Source organism: Gopherus evgoodei, chromosome 3, assembly GCF_007399415.2.
Source record: "Gopherus evgoodei ecotype Sinaloan lineage chromosome 3, rGopEvg1_v1.p, whole genome shotgun sequence".
In the NCBI taxonomy this organism is placed as follows: Eukaryota; Metazoa; Chordata; order Testudines; family Testudinidae; genus Gopherus; species Gopherus evgoodei.
In genome coordinates, this window is record NC_044324.1 from 7,001,455 (window position 1) to 7,020,577 (window position 19,123).

General features: G+C 49.3%; 1 protein-coding gene across 2 annotated transcripts; it reads left to right on the forward strand.

Annotated features, from left to right (window-relative positions):
- Window positions 1-1,166: 1,166 nt before the first annotated feature.
- On the forward strand, window positions 1,167-18,670 carry CCNT1 (cyclin T1). 2 transcript variants are annotated; one of them, XM_030554854.1, is made up of 9 exons: window positions 1,167-1,339; window positions 1,728-1,809; window positions 2,417-2,545; window positions 3,441-3,501; window positions 5,416-5,478; window positions 5,992-6,037; window positions 9,621-9,784; window positions 10,126-10,196; window positions 12,423-18,670. In XM_030554854.1, the coding sequence occupies exons 1-9, from the start codon at window positions 1,167-1,169 to the stop codon at window positions 13,815-13,817; spliced, it is 2,184 nt and encodes a 727-aa protein (XP_030410714.1). In that variant the 3' UTR covers window positions 13,818-18,670. The 2 variants fall into 2 exon arrangements, with proteins under 2 accessions (XP_030410714.1, XP_030410715.1); XM_030554855.1 differs by lacking the exon at window positions 9,621-9,784 and having other exon boundaries at window positions 12,423-12,443.
- Window positions 18,671-19,123: the final 453 nt, after the last annotated feature.

Below are 19,123 nucleotides of genomic sequence, written 5' to 3' on the forward strand. Positions count from 1 at the left end.
GTCATGGGGGCTGTGGATACAAGTGGGGCTATAGAGGTCGTGGGAGCTAGGTCACAGGTCATGGGGCTGGGGTCACAGGTAGGGTCACGGGGGCTGTGGATACAAGTGGGGCAATAGGGGTCATGAGGCTGGTGGTCACAGGTGGGGTCATGGGGTTGCGGGTCATGGGGGCTGTGGAAACAAGTGGAGCTATAGGGGTCATTGGGGCTGGGTCACAGGTGGGGTCATGAGGTCGCAGGTCACAGGCGCTGTGGATACAAGTGGGGCTAGGGGTCATGAGGCTGGGTCACAGGTGGGGTCATGGGGTTGCAGGTCATGGGGGCTGTGGATACAAGTGGGGCTATAGAGGTCGTGGGAGCTAGGTCACAGGTCATGGGGCTGGGTTCACAGGTAGGGTCACGGGGGCTGTGGATACAAGTGGGGCAATAGGGGTCATGAGGCTGGTGGTCACAGGTGGGGTCATGGGGTTGCGGGTCATGGGGGCTGTGGATACAAGTGGGGCTAGGGGTCATGAGGCTGGGTCACAGGTGGGGTCATGAGGTCGCAGGTCACAGGCGCTGTGGATACAAGTGGGGCTAGGGGTCATGAGGCTGGGTCACAGGTGGGGTCATGAGGTCGCAGGTCATGGAGGCTACAGGGGTCATGGGGCTGAGGTCACAGGTGGGGTCACGGGGTCGCGGGTCATGGGGGCTGTGGAAACAAGTGGAGATATAGGGGTCATGAGGCTGGGTCACAGGTGGGGTCATGAGGTCGCAGGTCATGGAGGCTACAGGGGTCATGGGGCTGAGGTCACTGGTGGGGTCACGGGGGCAGGGGTCAGGCTGGCTGGAAGGGTCACAAGCCAAGCCAGCATCCCCACCCAGCTATGTCCTGAGGGCCCGGCTCCTGCGCATGCCCAGTTCGGCTCCTAGGCGCCCCAGATAGTACGCATGCGCAGTGACGGCCTAAGCATGGGCCTAGCAGGAGCCGGCGCCCAAGCCGGGCTCGGCTCGTACTCCTGAACGGGCACGTGCCGGCCGCATGCGCAGTGCAGGCCCGCTAAGGCCCCCCCCCCCCTCCGGCGCTCGCTCGGCGCCACGCGGGGCCCCGGCCGGGCTCAGGGGCGCATGCGCGCGCGACGTTGCGCGTGCGCGCCCGGCGGGGCGTGCGCGCGCCCGCGGATCGCCATGGAGGCCTCGGCGAGCGGAGGGGCCGGCGGCGCGGGGAAGCGCTGGTACTTCAGCCGGGAGCAGCTGGAGCGGAGCCCGTCCCGGCGCGCCGGGCTCGACCCGGACAAGGAGCTCTCGAACCGGCAGCAGGCGGCCAACCTGCTCCAGGACATGGGGCAGCGCCTCAACGTGTATCCGCGCCGGGCCGGGCCGAGCCGAGCCGGGCCTGGGGCTCGCGGGGCGGGGCGGGGGGCCGGGCCGAGCCGGGCCGAGCCGGGCCTGGGGCTCGCGGGGCGGGGGGCCGGGCCGAGCCGAGCCTGGGGCTCGCGGGGCGGGGCGGGGTGTCGGGGTCGGGTCGGGGCCGGGCCTGGGGCTCGCGGGGGGGGTCGGGGCCGGGCCGGGCCGAGCCGGGCCTGGGGCTCGCGGGGCGGGGTGTCGGGGTCGGGGCCGGGCCGGGGGGGGGGGAGGCGGGGACAGCCCGCACGCGTGTCCCCTGACTCCCGGGAGCGGGATGGAGGACAGGGAGGAGCCGGACGTGCGCAGCTTCCCGGCTCCTTTTCCTTAACCCGGCGCCTTCAGCTCCCAGCTGACCATCAACACCGCCATCGTCTACATGCACCGCTTCTACATGGTTCAGGCCTTCACCCACTTCCACCGCAACGTGAGTACCGCACCGCTCGGGCTGCCGCCTCGCCTCGCCCCTCTGCTGCTCCCGGGCACTGGCCGAGCGAGGCGCGAGATCGGCGTGCTCTTTTCTCTGCGGTGTGGCCCTGAGCGCATCCCTTCTTTGTACCTCCATTTACTTACCTGTAAAATAGAAGTAACGCTCCTCTACTTGGGAGGGGAGCTTGTGAGCTTTGGCTGATATCTTTGGGGAAAAGCTGGGATGTATCTGACAGTACAGTAGTTATACTTCAGTCTTTGGATCTTTAAAAGATCTTTCTTGTTATGTGAATGTTCTCTCTAGTCAGTCTTAGAAATTGACTTTTTGTAGTTTTAATCCTGGACCTTTACTGATGCTTTAAAAAAAAAAAAAAGCTTAAGGTTTTCCTACTAGACATCTAAATGGGATACAGGAAGTGTCCTCTCAAATCTGTATCTCCACCTTATCTCTGTATTTGAAGCCTGGAGGAAATCAGTAAATCTAATGGTTTTGGAGCTCTAAGATTGCTCCGTCTCATAGCAGCAGACCCCACCAGAACGCTAACATTACAGGCTTGTGAATACTTCAACCAGGAGACCATTTTTGTTTTTCTTCCTCTATGAAGTCTGTGGCACCAGCAGCCCTGTTCTTGGCAGCCAAGGTGGAGGAACAGCCTCGAAAGTTGGAGCATGTAATCAAGGTAGCACATGCATGCCTGCATCCTCTGGACACCCTTCCAGACACTAGAAGTGAGGTAAGTGGCCAGACACCAGCAGAATGATTTCCATGCTCGAGAGGGAGGCATGAGAACATCCTCAAAGGGTACTGCATCCTGAAATGTAAAATCCTGGTAACAGATGTAACTTGTGGGGCTAAGGCATCTCATTAACTCCAGTACATAACCATCTGTTCTGTAAATGAGTGGTTATATTGCAAAATGTAGCTTTCAAATCAACCACTATTGTACAGCACAGTTTTCAGTCTTCTTCAGAGCAGATGACTTGTCTCTCCTGCACTGTGATCTCTCCTGTTTCCCTCCGCTATGTGGGTGTGAACAAAAGAATCAGATGTGCCATGTAATCGTGTCTGTATTAGAGGCTTCTGAGTAGGAAGTGGACATGTCTGCCAGGGTTAAATAGCACTTGTAGCAAAGCAGAAAATGGTGTATGCAGTTCAGTCCTCTCTCCACCCACCTAATGGTGGGATTGTTTAAAAATGTTTCCATTTTCCCCATCTCTCGTGACAGCCCTTCATAACTGGAACTGAGTGTCCAACCCTGCTGAAGGGGGGACGCTTTATCCAGAAGCCAAAGTTTGTAGAACAAAATTGATGAAAAGGTTAAATTTTAACCCACACTGCTCACACTGGCATGTTGCTTCGTGTTTAGAACTCTTACGGAGAGAGAGAGACTAGAGCGTGTAGCTCCATCCAATGAACACTAGCAGGGGAGTGTATCCATCCAGCACTCTGCTTTCTCTCTTCTGGGAGGGAATCTGTGCCAGTTCCCTCTAGTACCGAGTGGGATAAAGATTCCCCCTTGGTTTTTTATTTGTTGGTTTTTTGGCCTCCCTGAGAGAGAGAGTTAGAAATGTGCAGGCTTTATACAGAGTGCCTCATCGTGAGTAACCTGCCTGTCCTCTCAACCCCAGGCTTACCTGCAGCAAGCTCAAGACCTGGTCATTCTAGAGAGCATTATACTGCAGACCCTGGGTAAGTTTTTCAAAGCGGACGGGCTTCCACTTGAATCCCAGACCCAGAGGGTTCCGCAGAGCGGAGAGTCTAACCCTACAGTCTTCTCTACAGCTGGAGGGCAGATGCACAGCTGGCCAATGAGAGAGCAGGAGTCCAGGCAACAAACTTTTTTCACACCACCAGTTCATGACTTGCTTCTAATACATGTGTTTTCAGGTTTCACTTTCTTTATCTTGAGTTGTTAACAACTTAAACATGCAGCGTTTGGCTTGTTTCTATGCCCAACAGGTTTTGTTCTGCTTGGATGCCAGTTACTCTAGGTGCAAGTGCTATAAATTGTAAGAGTGTGGTACTCTAATCCGGTGGCTGGAATAGGAGACAATCCGCTCTGGGTAGCGAAGGGAGCCTAGAATGAATGTTCATGTTTTGATCAGGTTGCCTGCTGCTCATGTTCAGATGGGTTATTGTAGCATCAGTTTTATTTGGAGTTTTTTTGTTAATGTAGCCCTCTACTGCTAAGATTTGGCCTTTTCTATGGCTCTGTAGACACCTGAGTGGTAGAGGCTTCTGTTTATAGTAACGTTGACTAAGAAAAAGCCAAGAGAATCTTCTGTTTTTTTGTTTTTTTTTTTAACGATCTTCACTGATTCATTCAGGAAACAACTAAGGAGATGACTGAGGGGAGATATGATAGAGGTATATAAAATCATGACACGTGTGGAGAAAGTCAATGGTGTTTACTCCTTCTTGTAACACAAGAAATAGGGGGCACCAAAGGAATTTAATAGGCAGCAGGTTTGAAACAAACAAAAGGACATATTTTTTCACACAACGCACAGTCAACCTGTGGAACTCTTTGCCAGAGGATGTTGTGATGGCCAAGACTATAACAGGGTTCAAAAAAGAACTAGATAAGTTCGTGGAGGATAGGGGTCCATCAATGGCTATTATCCAGGATGGGCAGGGATGGTATCCCTAGTCTCTTGTTTGCCAGAAGTTGGAAATGGGCAAGGGGATGGATCACTTAGCGATTCCCTGTTCTGTTCATTCCCTCTGGGGCCCCTGGGATTGGCCACTGTTGGAAGACAGAATACTGGGCTAGCTGGACCTTTGGTCTGACCCAGTCTGGCCGTTCTTATTCAAACACTTCTCACTAGCCTTTAGCCTGCAAGGTAGTTAATAGCACTTTGCATCTTTATAATTCTTGACAAAACTTCACTACACCTAACTGCCCTGTGAAGTGGGTAAGCATCCCTATCGTGGAGTGCAGAAGGGAGGGCCAGAGATGTTAAGTGGCTTGCCCACGGTTACACAACAAGGTAGCTCTGGTGTCAGCATTTGAAGTCTAGAATTCCTGGCTCCTTGTCCTGTGCTCAGTCCTCCCAGTTGCCTCTTCTAGAATCCCAGTTCTGCCATGAATATGTAGGTGAGAGAAGTAAACGGACACAAGCGGATGCTCAGCATGTGGGCTGTCATTTTAAAAACAACTTGCAAAACTAAATGGAAAACTGAAGCAAGGATTAACCTCATCTGACATTCATGCTACAGGCTCCCTCAAATGGAAGACACCTGTTTCCTTGTGGCTTTTTGAGTGATACAAATTCCTTTGGGCAAATGCTCGTTTTCTTCCTTCCAGCTGCTGCAAGAGGCTTTGTCCTAGTTAAAATCCCTAAGAAGTGTTTTGTTTCCAGTGACGTCTCTTCAGCAGTAAGCTGTTTAGCTGCTTGGAAGCCAGTGACCTTCCAGTTTTGAGACTGGACAACTTGATCCTTCTGCTCTATTCCTGCTTGCCTTTGAGCAGAAAGTGTGAGCTTTTAGAGCAGAGGGGACACTGACTGGCCTTCCCAGGAGCAGGAGGCAGATGTGATATGTGAAACCATGAGGGTGCCATGTCTGTTACCTAATGGCCACGTGTCTCTGCCTTTCTTTCAGGATTCGAGATCACTATTGATCACCCGCATACGCACGTGGTGAAGTGCACGCAGCTAGTGCGAGGTAAGAAACCTAAAGAGTGCTGTTGAACACGTGCTACCTTCCCTCACAGAGGTGGCTGTAGTTCCATGTTAGGTGAAGTGGTTCCTCTAGAAAGCTCAGAGTTTAAATAATATGGGATGTTTTGGTTGAAAAGGGCTGTATAAGCAGGAGGTGGGAGCCTTCATTAACAGTGGTACCTGTGAATTACCCAGACAGATACCCCACCACGAAACACTCTGTGGGGTATCTAATGTCAAAGTAAAGATGCTGCAGTGGCAAATTTCTGAAATGGGTGCGGGAACGGGTATAATTTTGAGTTGCTGTAAAGCACAACACAGTGGTTTTGTTAAATGCAAGTTTTCTGTTGCTGTGGGGAAGAACTGAAACAAATCAAACCAGTGGGATCTTTCATATCCAGTTCTGTGCTTTCTGTGGCTGCTCCCTGTAGAATCCTGTATTTCTAACAGACTAGTACCCTGGAAATCTCTGCCAAAGTGATCAAGCTAACTCTTGTTTTTTCCTTTCCCTTTCCAGCCAGCAAGGATTTGGCACAAACGTCCTACTTCATGGCGACCAACAGGTTGTTACTTTGAATTGATTTCTATGTTTCTAGCAGAGGGTTTTATCTGGAGGTGGGGGGGAAAATGCCATTTGGACTTATTGGAGGATTATCTAGTGAGTTTGGGAGGGTGTGTAGGGGTATTGCATAGTGCTGCACAACAGAAGAAAGGGTCCCTGCCACATGGAGCAGTCTACAGCAGATGAGGGACAGCTGCTGGACAGTGCAGATTTCTGTTTGGGCAGTGAGAAGAAATTGATTTTAAAGGGAGTATTTGAAGAAGTGACTGTAAGTGCTTATTTGCATTACTGAAGTGCCTGGGAGCCCTTGGTGCTAGGCACTGTCCAAACAGAACTAAGCGATGCCTCCTGCCCCAGAGAGCCTTGCACCTGACAAGACAGCAGGTGGTTACAGATAGATGGGGGAATGCGAGGAAGCAGTGAGATTTGGCAGCGTGGTATGCACTGGTCTAATGCCAGATGTTTATTCCTGAAGAGATGGACTTAAAAAAGAACTAAGGCAGTTTGGCTTCTTTCTCTGAAAAGATCTTGAGGTGACTTCAGATTTTCAAATAAGGATTGAAAAATTAATTCCAGTACCAATAAGAGGCCCACATTGGAAGCTCTTAAAAAAAGGAGTAAAAAATGGAAATTCTTGCAGCCATTACTTCATGCAAGCGCATGGAATCGGGTTAAGTGAAAGGTTGTTTAACTTCAACCATGTGTACTGGAGACACCTAGGGTTCGTTCTGGAGGAGATGTTGGAGAAAAGCAGAGCAAGATAGTGAAGAACGTAGAAGACAGAGACGTTCCCTTAGGTATGCAGCTCTCTGCATTGGAAAGGATTGGTTGGTTCAGCAGGTGAACTGGGCCTTAGGCTTCTTATACTTAAAAGTCTTGCCTGCCTAGAGGTTGGAGGTGGGGGGACCACATCTCTAAGTGGCATAGCTTTGCTGGCAGAACTTATTTGGGGAACTGTATAAGCTGCATCTCTATTAGAGTGACTTGTGGTCTGGCTATGCCAATAGTCTGTTTCTAGTGTAGATGAGGCCTCAGTTGGAAAATCTGCTTCTATTCCCTGCTCTGCCACTGATCATGTGTGTGAGAGAGAGAGAGACACACAAATATATGTATGTATCTTGGGCAAGTCCCACTCTGTCCTGCCATTCTGTTAAATGGAAGTAATTCTCTCCCACCTCTGCAGATTGCTCCAAGGATCTCTGCTGAACTGTTTTTTAATCCTGATGTTACTGATGCATGCTCTCAACTTCACTCGATCTTAATGTACCTTTTTTGCCTGGGAACTTCTTTTTAAATGACACATTTCAGACATGAACTTTCAGAACAAGAAACACAAAGGAAATGCTCCAGTGTGGTAGTTTTAGTGATTTGTGGTTCTGTACTATCAACCCTAAACCATTCTTTAACATGTTGACTCTTAAGGGAAGGTTCCCTGGTACATCAGAGCAGTGCACAGCAGTCAGAGCCCACTGGCTAGTTAAACTGATTTACAGCAGCTTTGCATCACGAGAGCAGCACATAGCAACCCTAATATACTGGCAGATCTGGCTCTTAATTTGCAATTGACTTGGGTTGTGTTTGAGCCCAGTTTCTGTGAAAGCAAAGGGGTGTGGGTGGCAGACCCCTGTCCGTGAGTCCCAATGTCGGTGCTTTCCAAGTTTCCTAGATGCTGTTTTCTTGATGCCCAAGGCAACAGTGACAGTTGGGCCAAGTAATAGACCAGTGAAAACTCTTGACATGAGACCACGCTCCCTTACAGACCATTGAGGCATCAACCAGTGGATTTATGGCATGGCAATTGGCTGTAGGAGTAGAGTAGTGATTGGCTGAGTTGTCTGTCACAGTGACCTCATTTAAGTTACCTGAACCTGTTTGGGGCCTTCACAATAATCATAACCGTTAGTTACAGCGATTATTAATGACTTAGCTTACTTCATGACTGACATGTACAAATGTAGGCCATGTGCTAGATTTATTTTTAAGTAAAACAAAGGTTTGGAGAGTCCATTCTGAGAAGAACAGGAATCCTTGTGGCACCTTAGAGACTAACAAATGTATTTGAGCATAAGCTTTCGTGAGCTACAGCCCACTTCATTGGATGGATAGACTGGAACATATAGTAAGGAGATAGATATTATATACACACACATACAGAGAACATGCAAAGGTGGGAGTTGCCCTACCAACTCTAAGAGGCTAATTAAGAGAGAACTTTTGTAGTGATGATCAAGATAGCCCATGTCAGACAGTTTGACATGTTGATTATCACTACAAAGTTTTTTTTTTTTTCTTTCTCTTAATTAGCCTCTTAGAGTTGGTAGGGCAACTCTCACCTTTTCATTTTCTCTGTATGTATATGTGTGTGTGTGTGTGTGTGTGTGTGTGTCTGTGTATAGAGATAGAGATAGATAGATATCTATATATATATATCTCCTTACTATATGTTCCATTCTATGCATCCGATGAAGTGGGCTGTAGCTCACGAAAGCTTATGCTCAAATAAATTTGTTAGCCTCTAAGGTGCCACAAGTACTCTTGTTCTTTTCGTGGATACAGACTAACATGGCTGCTACTCTGAAACCTGCCATTCTGAGAAGATCATTCAGAACAAAGAAGACTAACATATACTAAATCTCGTACAGGACTCAGTTTTTAATATATTTTAACTACAATTAGATTAATCTTGGAAATCCTCAGGAAACTAATCTTGTATTCTAAGAGTGGATGCTGTAAAGTTGTGACGAATACAATGTATATTTCATACAGAGCAAAGGTTGAAGCTCTGTGAAATGGAGCTCAACCTTAACTGTAAAGTTGTGACTGGCACCTCCATAATAAATTGTCCTATGAAGTGGATTTGTTTGCTATATCGGGGGGCTGAGACCCAGTCCTGTCCTGCAGAGTCTCTCTGAGTTGGAAGTTGTTAATCCTCCAGCTCCATTGACATTCAGAAGTGGTGTGGTTTGAGGAAGCCAAGGTTTGAGAGTAGGAGGCAGAAGTGGAAGTTTCTGTGGGCTTTGTTGTTTGAATTGTTGATTGTTGGGTCTCTCACAATGGTGCATGTGTCATTACTGATCATGTTGACTTCACAGGAGTTGGGAATCGGCATTTTGCAACCATGTGAATTTGCTTCAGCAGAAGGAATAGAGCTATCTGAATCTCTCCTCAGGTTGAGCAGGGCCCACTTCCGAGCCTAGGCTCTACCAAGAACCCAGCTGCCCACTGCTTCTCTCGGGCTCTGATGTTGGGCCTCGGGACTTCTGCTGAAGTCCAGCATAACTTCACTTCTTTTCCCCCTGCAATAGGCAATGGGCACCAGGGCCCAGAGTTGGGAGGAGCTTGTGGAGAAGCCTGGAAGTGAATTGGTTGAGCAGCACAGGGAAGTAATAAGTGACTTGGCAGTGCTTAGAGACGCCTTGACAACAAGGGATGTATTGGGGGAGGAATTGCCCTTTTCCCTTCAGGAACGTTCCCGCCATGCCCACCACTTCCGCAGCGTCTGTTCAGCGGGGGATTGTGTGTGCTGAGGTTCAGGCTTGGGAGTTCATGGCTTTCTGTTTCTCTCTCCCTGCTGGTGACGTCAGCCTGCACCTGACCACCTTCAGCCTGCAGTACACCCCTCCCGTTGTGGCCTGCGTCTGTATCCACCTGGCTTGTAAGTGGTCCAACTGGGAGATCCCAGTCTCCACGGACGGAAAGCACTGGTGGGAATACGTTGATGGCACTGTAACTCTGGAGCTCTTAGATGGTAAGTTTTGGAGCAAGGTCCCCCCAAAAAGGCACTCTTATTATCTTGGCATCTGTTCCTGGGTCTGCCATTCAGACACAGCCACTGACCAATTCATGGACTTCAAAGGCTTCTGACCTTGCCAAGGTTTTCAGTGTGGCAGCTTCTGTGGTGCAATAGAGACAGTGGAAGTCATGAAGTGGGATGAGTTTAAATAGCGCAACTACGTCACCATATTTCCCTTCCTGAAATAGCTCCATCTCATCATGAATAGCTCCACCCGTCAGCGGGCAGCTGGCTTGTGGCTGCTCTACATCCTCCCTCTGACCCTCTCGTCTGTGTTTTGTGTGTCCCCTTTGCAGAGCTGACTCACGAATTCCTGCAGATTCTTGAGAAAACTCCCAACCGGCTCAAACGCATCCGCAACTGGCGGGTAAGAATTTCCTCTTTTGGGCTGCTGTCCACTGCTCTGGCTTCCGAGCTGCGTTGTCTCTAGTTCTGACAGTGCTCAGGGGAAGGGCACTTCAAGATTAAGGTTTAACAGACCATACATTTCTATTTTCATTAGTCTTGAATAAACTCGTTGATGAGCTAGCTTTTCTTTTCTAGCCATGGCTTGACAAACCTGTTCCTTATGGAGGCTTTTGTAATGCATCCCTATCCGTGAGCAAGTGGGGAGAGTTGGGCTGCCACTTTCTGTGGCCTCTAATCTTTACTTTAAACCTGTATGTTTGAAGCCGTGAGGGCTACACGAACATAAGAACGGCCATAGTGTGTCAGACCAAAGGTCCATCTAGCCCAGTATCCTGTCTGCTGACAGCGACCAATGCCAGGGGCCCCAGAGGGAATGAATAGAACAGGGAATCACCAAGTGATCCATCCCCTGTCACCCATTCCCAGCTTCTGGCAGACAGAGGCTCGGGACACCATCTCTGCCCATCCTGGCTAATAGCCCTTGATGGACCCCTATCCTCCATGAGCTTATCTAGTTCTTTTCTGAACCCTGTTATAGTCTTGGCCATCACAACATCTTCTGGCAAGGAGTTCCACAGGTTGACTGCGTTGTGTGAAAAAATACTTTCTTTTGTTTGTTTTAAACCTGCCTTTTAATTTCATTTGGTGACCCCTACCTAGCTCATGTGTTAGGAGGAGGAGTAAAGGCAATTCCTTTTTCACTTTCTCCGCACCAGTCACAATTTTATAGACCTCTGTCAGATCCCCCTTATTCATCTTTTTCCAAGCTGAAAAGTCCCAGTCTTATTAATCTCTCCTCATGTGGCAGCCCTATTTATACCTCTAATCACTTTTTGTTGCCCTGTTCTGAACCTTTTCCAATTCCAATATATCTTTTTTGAGATGGGGCGACCACATCTGCACGCAGTATTCAAGGTGTGGAAGTACCATGGATTTACACAGAGGCAATATGATAATTTGTCTTTTTTTTTTTTTTTTTTATCTATCCCTTTCTTAATGATTTCCAACGTCATTAGATTTTTTGACTGCTGCTGCACTTTGAGTGGATGTTTTCAGGGCACTATCCACAATGGCACCAAGATCTTTCTTGAGTGGTAACAGCTAATTTAGACCCCATCATTTTATATGTGTAGTTGGGATTATGTTTCCCAATGTGCATTACTTTGAATTTATCAACGTTGAATTTCATCTGCCATTTTGTTGCCCAGTCACCCAGTTTTGTGACATCCTTTTGTAGCTCTTCGCAGACTTAAGTATCTTGAGTAGTTTTGTCATCTGCAGATTTTGCCACCTCACTGTTTACCCCTTTTTCCAGATCATTTATGAATGTTAAATAGGACTGGTCCCAGTACAGACCCCTGTGGGACACCATTATTTACCTCTCTCCATTCTGAAAACTGACCATTTATTCCTATCCTTTGTTTCCTGTCTTTTAACCGGTTACCGATCCCTAAGAGAACTTTCTCTCTTACCCCATGACTGCTTGCTTTACTTAATCTTTGGTGAGGGACCTTGTCAAAGGCTTTCTGGATATCTAAGAACACTGTATCCACTGGATCCCCTTTGTCCACCTGCTTGTTGACCCCCTCAGAGAATTCTAGTGGATTGGTGAGGCATGATTTCCCTTTACAAAAACCATGTTGACTCTTCAAGTTTATGTTCATCTATGTGTCTGACACTACGGCTGGAAAATTTTGTTCTTTACTAATGTGCCCAGTACTTAAGTCAGGCTTCCCAGCCTGTAATTGCCAGGGTCTCCTCTGGAACCCTCTTTAAAATTGGTGTCAATCATCTTGAATTTGCCCTGCCTGAAACAATAGAGGTGTGACCTGCCCAAAGCCCTGACACATCGCCAGGTGCCAGTTGAGATTGCCCCTCACCCTGGAGCAAGCTGTGCTTTGCTGCTGTCTCTATTTGTAAATGTGTGGTCTCTTCTGGGACAAAAATGTGTTTCGCAAACAGTTTGTTCTTCCCCCAGGCTGGTGCTGGAGCAGGTGAGAGATGTACAACTTGTTTCAGGACCCCCCCCCCCACTGTCAAAGCTGTGTGATCGTGAGCACCTGTTTTGCTGCTAACTCTGCACTGTGGCAGTTGCTCCTTTTCTCTCCCTGAGTGGGTAACAGGGCCTTTGTCAGTGACATAAAGCCACTGAGGTACAAGTGCCTTTCTTGCTGCTTTATTTCAGGCCTCCCAAGCAGCCAAGAAATCCAAAGCAGATGACCAAGAAGAAGACGAGTGCCTCTCGGAGCAAACTATTCTCAGCATGATCTCCAGGAACAATTCTGATATGAACATTGCAGGCTTAATGAGTATGTCAACTTCCTCGACTGCAGGAGCCGGGCCTCCCCTCCCAGATGCAGAGGACTCGCCCAGTGATCTGAGCAGTATGGATATGTTTCAGTCAGAGCACTGGATGACCCACCATGCTCCACACAAGCTAGAGGCTGGCCAGGTTCACAGGACTAACGAAAGCTCAGCAGCCGCTGAGCAGGATGGCATGGCTTACCAGAAGCAGAGCAGCAAGAGCGCGCCTTCGGCAAAGGTGTCGCTGAAAGAGTACCGCGCCAAGCATGCTGAAGAGCTGGCTGCACAGAAGCGGCAGCTGGAGAACATGGAGGCCAATGTGCGGTCTCAGTACGCTTATGCTGCACAGAATCTCCTGGTCCAGCAGCAGAGGGAGAGGGAAGTCCAGCAGGAGAACAACCCCTCCCCAGTTGTCCTGAAGATTCCCACCAGCAGCTCCGAAAGCACAGAGCGCCCTCCTTTGGAAAAGAGCGACAAGGCCTCTGCCCTGAAGCTGAGGATCCCTGTGGCAGGGGGAGGGGACAGACAACTCGCCTCCAAACCAGAGGAGATCAAAATGCGCATCAAGGTGCCCACTGCCTCAGATCGGCACAGCTCCTCAGATGAGAGCAGCGGGAAGAGTCGGGAGCACAAGGAGAAACACAAGGCCCACTTGTCCAACCACCACCATCACAATCATCACTCGCAGAAACACTTGCACGTGCAGCCCGCAGCTGGGGCCAGCAGCGCTGGGGGCAAGCGACCAGGAGACTCTAAACACAGCAGCCAGCAGAGCACCCTGGCCCATAAAAGCTTCAGCTTGTCTGGGTCCTCTCGGAAGAGGCCTCTCCTGGAAGAGGTGTCGGCTGCTGCACATGAGCACCAGCCGAAAATCAGTAAGAGCTCCAAAGCTGCTGGCATGCAATTTTCCTTTGCCCACCTCCCCGGGGCTGCCCAGCTTCCCGGGCACAGCTTGGATGCAGCTGGCCTTCCCTTCCCCCAGGCTGGCAAAGCCAGGGGGACCCATGGGAAATCGGACAAAGGCCCCACTGGGGCTAATGGGCACAACACAAACCAGGCGATTGACTACCAGGATACAGTCAACATGCTGCACTCGCTGCTGAGTGCCCAGGGTATGCAGCCCACCCAGCCCCCGGCTTTCGACTTTGCCCACTCGTATGGCGAGTACTTGAATCCAAGGGCCCCTGGGAGCTCCAGAGCTGCCAACACGGACAAGCCCCGACCGCCCCCACTGCCTTCAGAACCTCCTCCCCCCCTCCCTCCTCTGCCCAAGTAAAGTCCTTTTTACTACTGAGTTTGTATAGACATGCCTGGAATCTGGGCCGCCCCCTGCAGGGGAGGGGCAGGGTGCTCTGACCCCACTGCCTCACAAAACTATTTTATTATTATTATTATTATTATTATTTTTATTATTGGTCTTAGAGTGCGGAGTCCTCCAAGCTGTGAAAGGATAAGAAATGTCCTTCCTTCTCCCCGCTCTCCCCATCAGAATCCCATGGGGCTGCAGGGGCCTTCCCCCTCTTGGAACAGAGCCCCCTCTGTGTGTTGCGTGGTGGGGGCGGGGATGTGGGGGTACCTAAAACATGTCGCAGAATCTCTTAAAGACATTTTAAAAATAATTTAAACAATAAGTTATATCTGTTTGTAGTATTTTGTTCACTTTAATTTTGTGAAGCTGGCAGGTGGTGTAAAATGCCCTAGGGCTGCTGCAGGGGCTGGAGGAGGGAGCTTGTGGGAAGGGCTTCTATGGCTTGTCCTCAGCTGAGTTGAACGCTGAGTGGTGTAGAGAAGGTGCTAGGGAGCTGACCTGTACGAAGAGGGCCATGAATGAAAGCAGCATGGTCTGGTGGTGATGGAGCCAGGGAATCCCAGCGTGGGGCATTACCTGGGCTGAGTCACTTCAGTTTTCTCATTCATGAAATGAGGTTGGTGCTGACCACCACCTCCCCCTTGCAAAGGGCTTTACCCACGGGTTGGTATTGACTCTGTCTCTCCTCCCTGTGGAGGGGAGGCTCCCTCTGCACTTCAGTATCACTGTGAGGCAAGGGCAGTTCCCTACCAAATCATGCTGGTTCCACTGAAAAGTCCCCACTGCTGTGACCGGCTCAGTCTGCCATGTGCCAGTAGTGAGGAGGGTTACAGGGTCAGAGTGACTGCAGTCTGGCTGGCTGCTACGCGAAGGGGCTGCTGAAATGCAGAGGGGTCTGCAGCCTAGAGCGGCCAGGACCTGGCATCGCTGTGGGAGCAGCAGCAAGGTGCCATCAGGGATCTCGCTCTAGTCTCCTGCGGGGGGGGGGAAGCCTGGCAGTGGAGGTGAGATTGGGGAGAGAGGACGGTGCTGTGCCCAGGAGGGGGGTGAAACAGAATTGTGATTGGGGGTGCTTCAAAGTGTATTTCAATTGCATTATGGAATGAGATTCTTCCTATTTGTTTTTACAAAGAAAAAATACTGCAAAAAAAGTGAATTGTTTTGAAATAGTCCTTTCTAGGGGGTTGCGGTTGAATGTGACAGGACCAGTCCCAGTGTGTGACTCGAGTTTTCACTGCACAAGGGGCTGGGACCCTCTCTGGGCTGACATTCCTGTGGGGGTTGGGAATCTATCTGTGTCTCCGCCAGCCATCTGGGGCCAGAGTTGCTGCCTGTGTATTTCTGCCTGCTCAGCTGCTCATAGAGAGAAGCAGTCAAGTACTTGTAGCTGGCTTGAGTTCTGGGGGCTGTTTGGAACGGGAGCCCCCTGAAGGTGGCAGTGGCTGGAAAGAGATCTAGTTATTTCTGCCTAATGCAGAATCCTCCTTGCATTTGCTCAGGTCTCTTGGAATCTGACCATTTTAACATACCCTCCTGCCCCTCACCTGCTGGCTAACACTGTAGCTCTAATGCAGAGTATGTGCGCCAAAGATGCAGTACCGACATCTCCTAGGATCTGAGGCAGCTGCTGGAGACAGGTCACAGTCTGGGTTTTTAATGGCATCCTCTCAAAATGCACAAGTCCTCTGCAAAGCTTGGGCTGGATTCTGCTCTTCCTCTGGTGTCAATCTGGGGGAAATTGCTGAAGTCAATCCAGACTGACACAAGTTTTACCCAGAGGAGAGTCTGACCCAGTGCAGATGGCTGATGTCAAGCAAAAGCACCAAGATAGAGATTAGCTGAGGGAAGGACTCTAGGATCAGCCTACCGGTGTCTCCTGTTCTCCATGCAGCTTTGTTAGAGCAGTTGAGTTTCTGCTGGCTAGAAAAGTCCATCCTGCATCTGTGTGGCACAGACTGGAGAGCACCTCTAGGGGTAGCTCGTGGAGGGATCCCTATAGCTGCTTTGCTGCTGTTCTCTCATAGAACTTGGACCCAGAGCTGCTGTGGAAGCGGGGGAGCCTCTGCTAGTTTGGGCCAAGCTTTTTTGTTTCATTTACTAATCTCTCCAAGAAGCTGGAGGTTTTCCAATGTGGCTCAGGTTATAATCTTCCAAATTTCCAGTAAACTGTCTTCACACACTTCTGGGAAACGTCCTCTCCCCTGCATTGAACTCTGCCTGGCTTTTTAACGTTCTGTTTAACCTGGAACTGCACTGTCCCAGGCCAGGGAGACTATCTCAGTGCAGGGCTGTCAGCCAGTACCAGCCTCATCTGGTTCTGGGTGCAAAACTTTTATTCTCTTTTTTGCATATGTAACACAGACTCCCAGCAGGGATTTGGTCTTTGCTTAACCCGCAGCTTTTGCAGCACACTAGCTGTCTCTTTAACCGAGCCATTAATGCGGCTTTTTAAAATCACAGATATAGGCACTTTCTAGCTCTGCCCTTTCACTATTAGGGATTTTTAGTTTACTGTTACGATGTAGCCGCCTCTTCAGGAGTTGGATGGAGCAGACCCTTCATAGAGTTCAACAGACTGGGGTTTCTCTGGGAGGGCTCTTGTCAGTTTCGGGGGGGGGGGGATTTTAATGGCTACATTTCTTAGAACTTCCAGCTGCAGAGCTAACTCTGGGGCTGACGCACTGCTCTTCGCCCTCTGCCATAAAGAAGTATATCCCTTGGCCAGGCTTCAGGAATTCTGTTCCCATTTGGACCCTGCAATGAAAAGGCCAGTCTTTCAAGAGTGCTCAGAGCCCACCAGCTCCCACTGAGATCACCCAGGAAGCTAGAATCCTGGTTTGGTGGATTGTGTAAAACTTGAAGCTGTCTTAAAAAATGGAGGGGGAGAAACCCAACTGTTAAATTTATTTCCTTCATAACAGGTGTGAGCTTGCGAATCCTGCATAATTTGTGGTATGTAAGGAGCACAGGCCTTGTGGGTATTTGTCCTATATGGTGGCTCCTATTTAAAGGATGGGGCCTGGGTTAAGATTGTGGGGGACAAATTCTGGGGGGGAATACTTGGTTCTCTAGGTTTTCTTCCCTTTGTGATTTAAAAAAAAAAGTACAAAAAGGTAAATAACTTGTAGGAGGGTTTCCCTTTTAAGATACAGTGAGTTCAGCTTGAATCATGGGGGAACTTTCTTCTGGGATCCCTGCCCAAAACACATCTCGCATCCCATATGGACAAAAAGCACAATGCCCTGAGTAGAAAAATCACTAGTGGTTTAGTGCATAAATTCAGTGTCTGCTGTACCATCTAAAATTGCCCGTAGGGTTTATCCAGAATTCTTGGGGTGTTCATGTAAGAGAGCAGAGACTCTGACTGCCCATACGCTATGGGACCAACTTGGGTGTGATGGGAAGAGTGGGCATTAGTGGGTCAGGAAATGGAAGTAGGTGGGGCTCAGACTTACTCATATGGCATTCTGTGGTGACCAAAATGAGCTTTGGTCTACGCTGACTTTCCTCCTGGCAGTGGAAAGAATGGCATGGGTGTAAGTCACTGGATGGTGGAGGCTGCTCTACCTTAAATACTTACTAGTTGCTTTTCCTGCGTTGCCTCTCTGTGTGTAAGTTACCTGGGTTCCTCCGCCACTGAATGCCATATCTGTGCAAAAGAGGCTTCTCTGCCACTTCACTGGATGTGAAATGTACAGTGCTGCTGAAATTGGCAGACAATTTCCATGGATGTTCCAATCTTTTCTTCCAAATTCAATTTGTCCCCCTGTTTCTTGAGAAGGTGGGGAGTAAAAATACAGGGTCTGTGAAACCTCTGCAATGAGAGAACAAAGCTCTGCCTGAACTTTCCACAGCACAGCTAATCTCCTACAGTCGTAAGTCTGCTCTCATTCACACAGACACTAAGGCAAATATTGATTGTGAAGATAGCAACAAAGAGTCCTGTGTCACCTTACAGACTAACATGTATTGGAGCATCAACTTTCGTAGGTGTGTGACGAAGTGGGTATTCACCCACGAAAGCTTGTGCTCCAGTATGTTGGGTAGTCTGTAAGGTGACACAGTACTTTGTTGCTTTTTACAGATCCAGACTAACATGGCTACCCCTCTGATGCTTGAGATTGTGAAGACAGCCGCCCTGCCCCTGATAGCATTCCAACATGCTTTTCCCCTCTGAGGAAGTGAATGGTCTAAAATCCTTCATTTGGGGAAGTGATGGGAGGGAAGGATGACTGCAGGGGTGGGAGGGAGGAAGGGTAACAATCTATTCTGAAGTGTTACAAATATTTAAACTCTGGACATCTTTTAAAAAGAGAAGTTTGCTACAATTCCATTGTAAACTCGTTTTGCTTTGAGATATGGCTACGCTGCCTGTCTGAGAGGGGCACAACTGGCTTGAGCCTTCACTACCTCCCCACTATTGGGATGCGAAAGGAACATCTGACAGCATTCAAAGTACTGCTGCTTCACACCACCTTTTGACTACTGGCGGTCTGTACAGGGTGAGCTAGTGTATGTGTGTGGGGGGTGATACAACTGCAGCATTGCTAAGCTTTCTCTTTTCTACCATTATATGAAACTCAGATTGGATTCAATTTTTTTTTTTTAATTTAAACCCCCATCAAGCCAAAGAGCCAAATCAATGCGTTTTCTGATCTCTCACTCAGGGTCTGCTGTGTGGTTGCAAACTGACCGATTTGGTTTTTTTCCCTTCCCTTCCACTGCTGCCTGTCTCCTGATCCCTACTGCATCCTGCCCCCGCCCCCACCCCCCAATACAAAATGTGAAGAGCTTCCTCTGCACAAACCAGCAGGAAACTGGATAACTAATTTGGCTACAGGTGTCTGGGATCTTGCTGTCAAGTATGTTTCTCTCTGTATTTATCCACATCAATAAACATTAAAGGCAAAGGAGTCAACAAATCCAACTGCTGCTTGTCATTTTGTTAACTGATACTTACAAAGGGAAAATAGGCTGACCTTGAGATTAAGGGACAGACCTAGGTTCTACTTAGAGTGTGCCAGGTTGCAGCCCCTATACCGGCTCCTCACCAATCTCCTGTTGCATTTCTGGCTGCACTTTTCCCCTCACCTCCTTCTCTACGCACTCCCTATCCATGGCCCCACGAAGTCCCGGGCCCTCCTGGTCAACCTTCTCGCTCTGGCTAAAAAGGCCATCTACATGACCAGGGAGAGGAGGTTGGCCAGTGGAGACTCCGGTGACTGGGGCTTGTTTCCGCTCCATGGTCTGTTCACGAATCCGGGTGGAGTTCC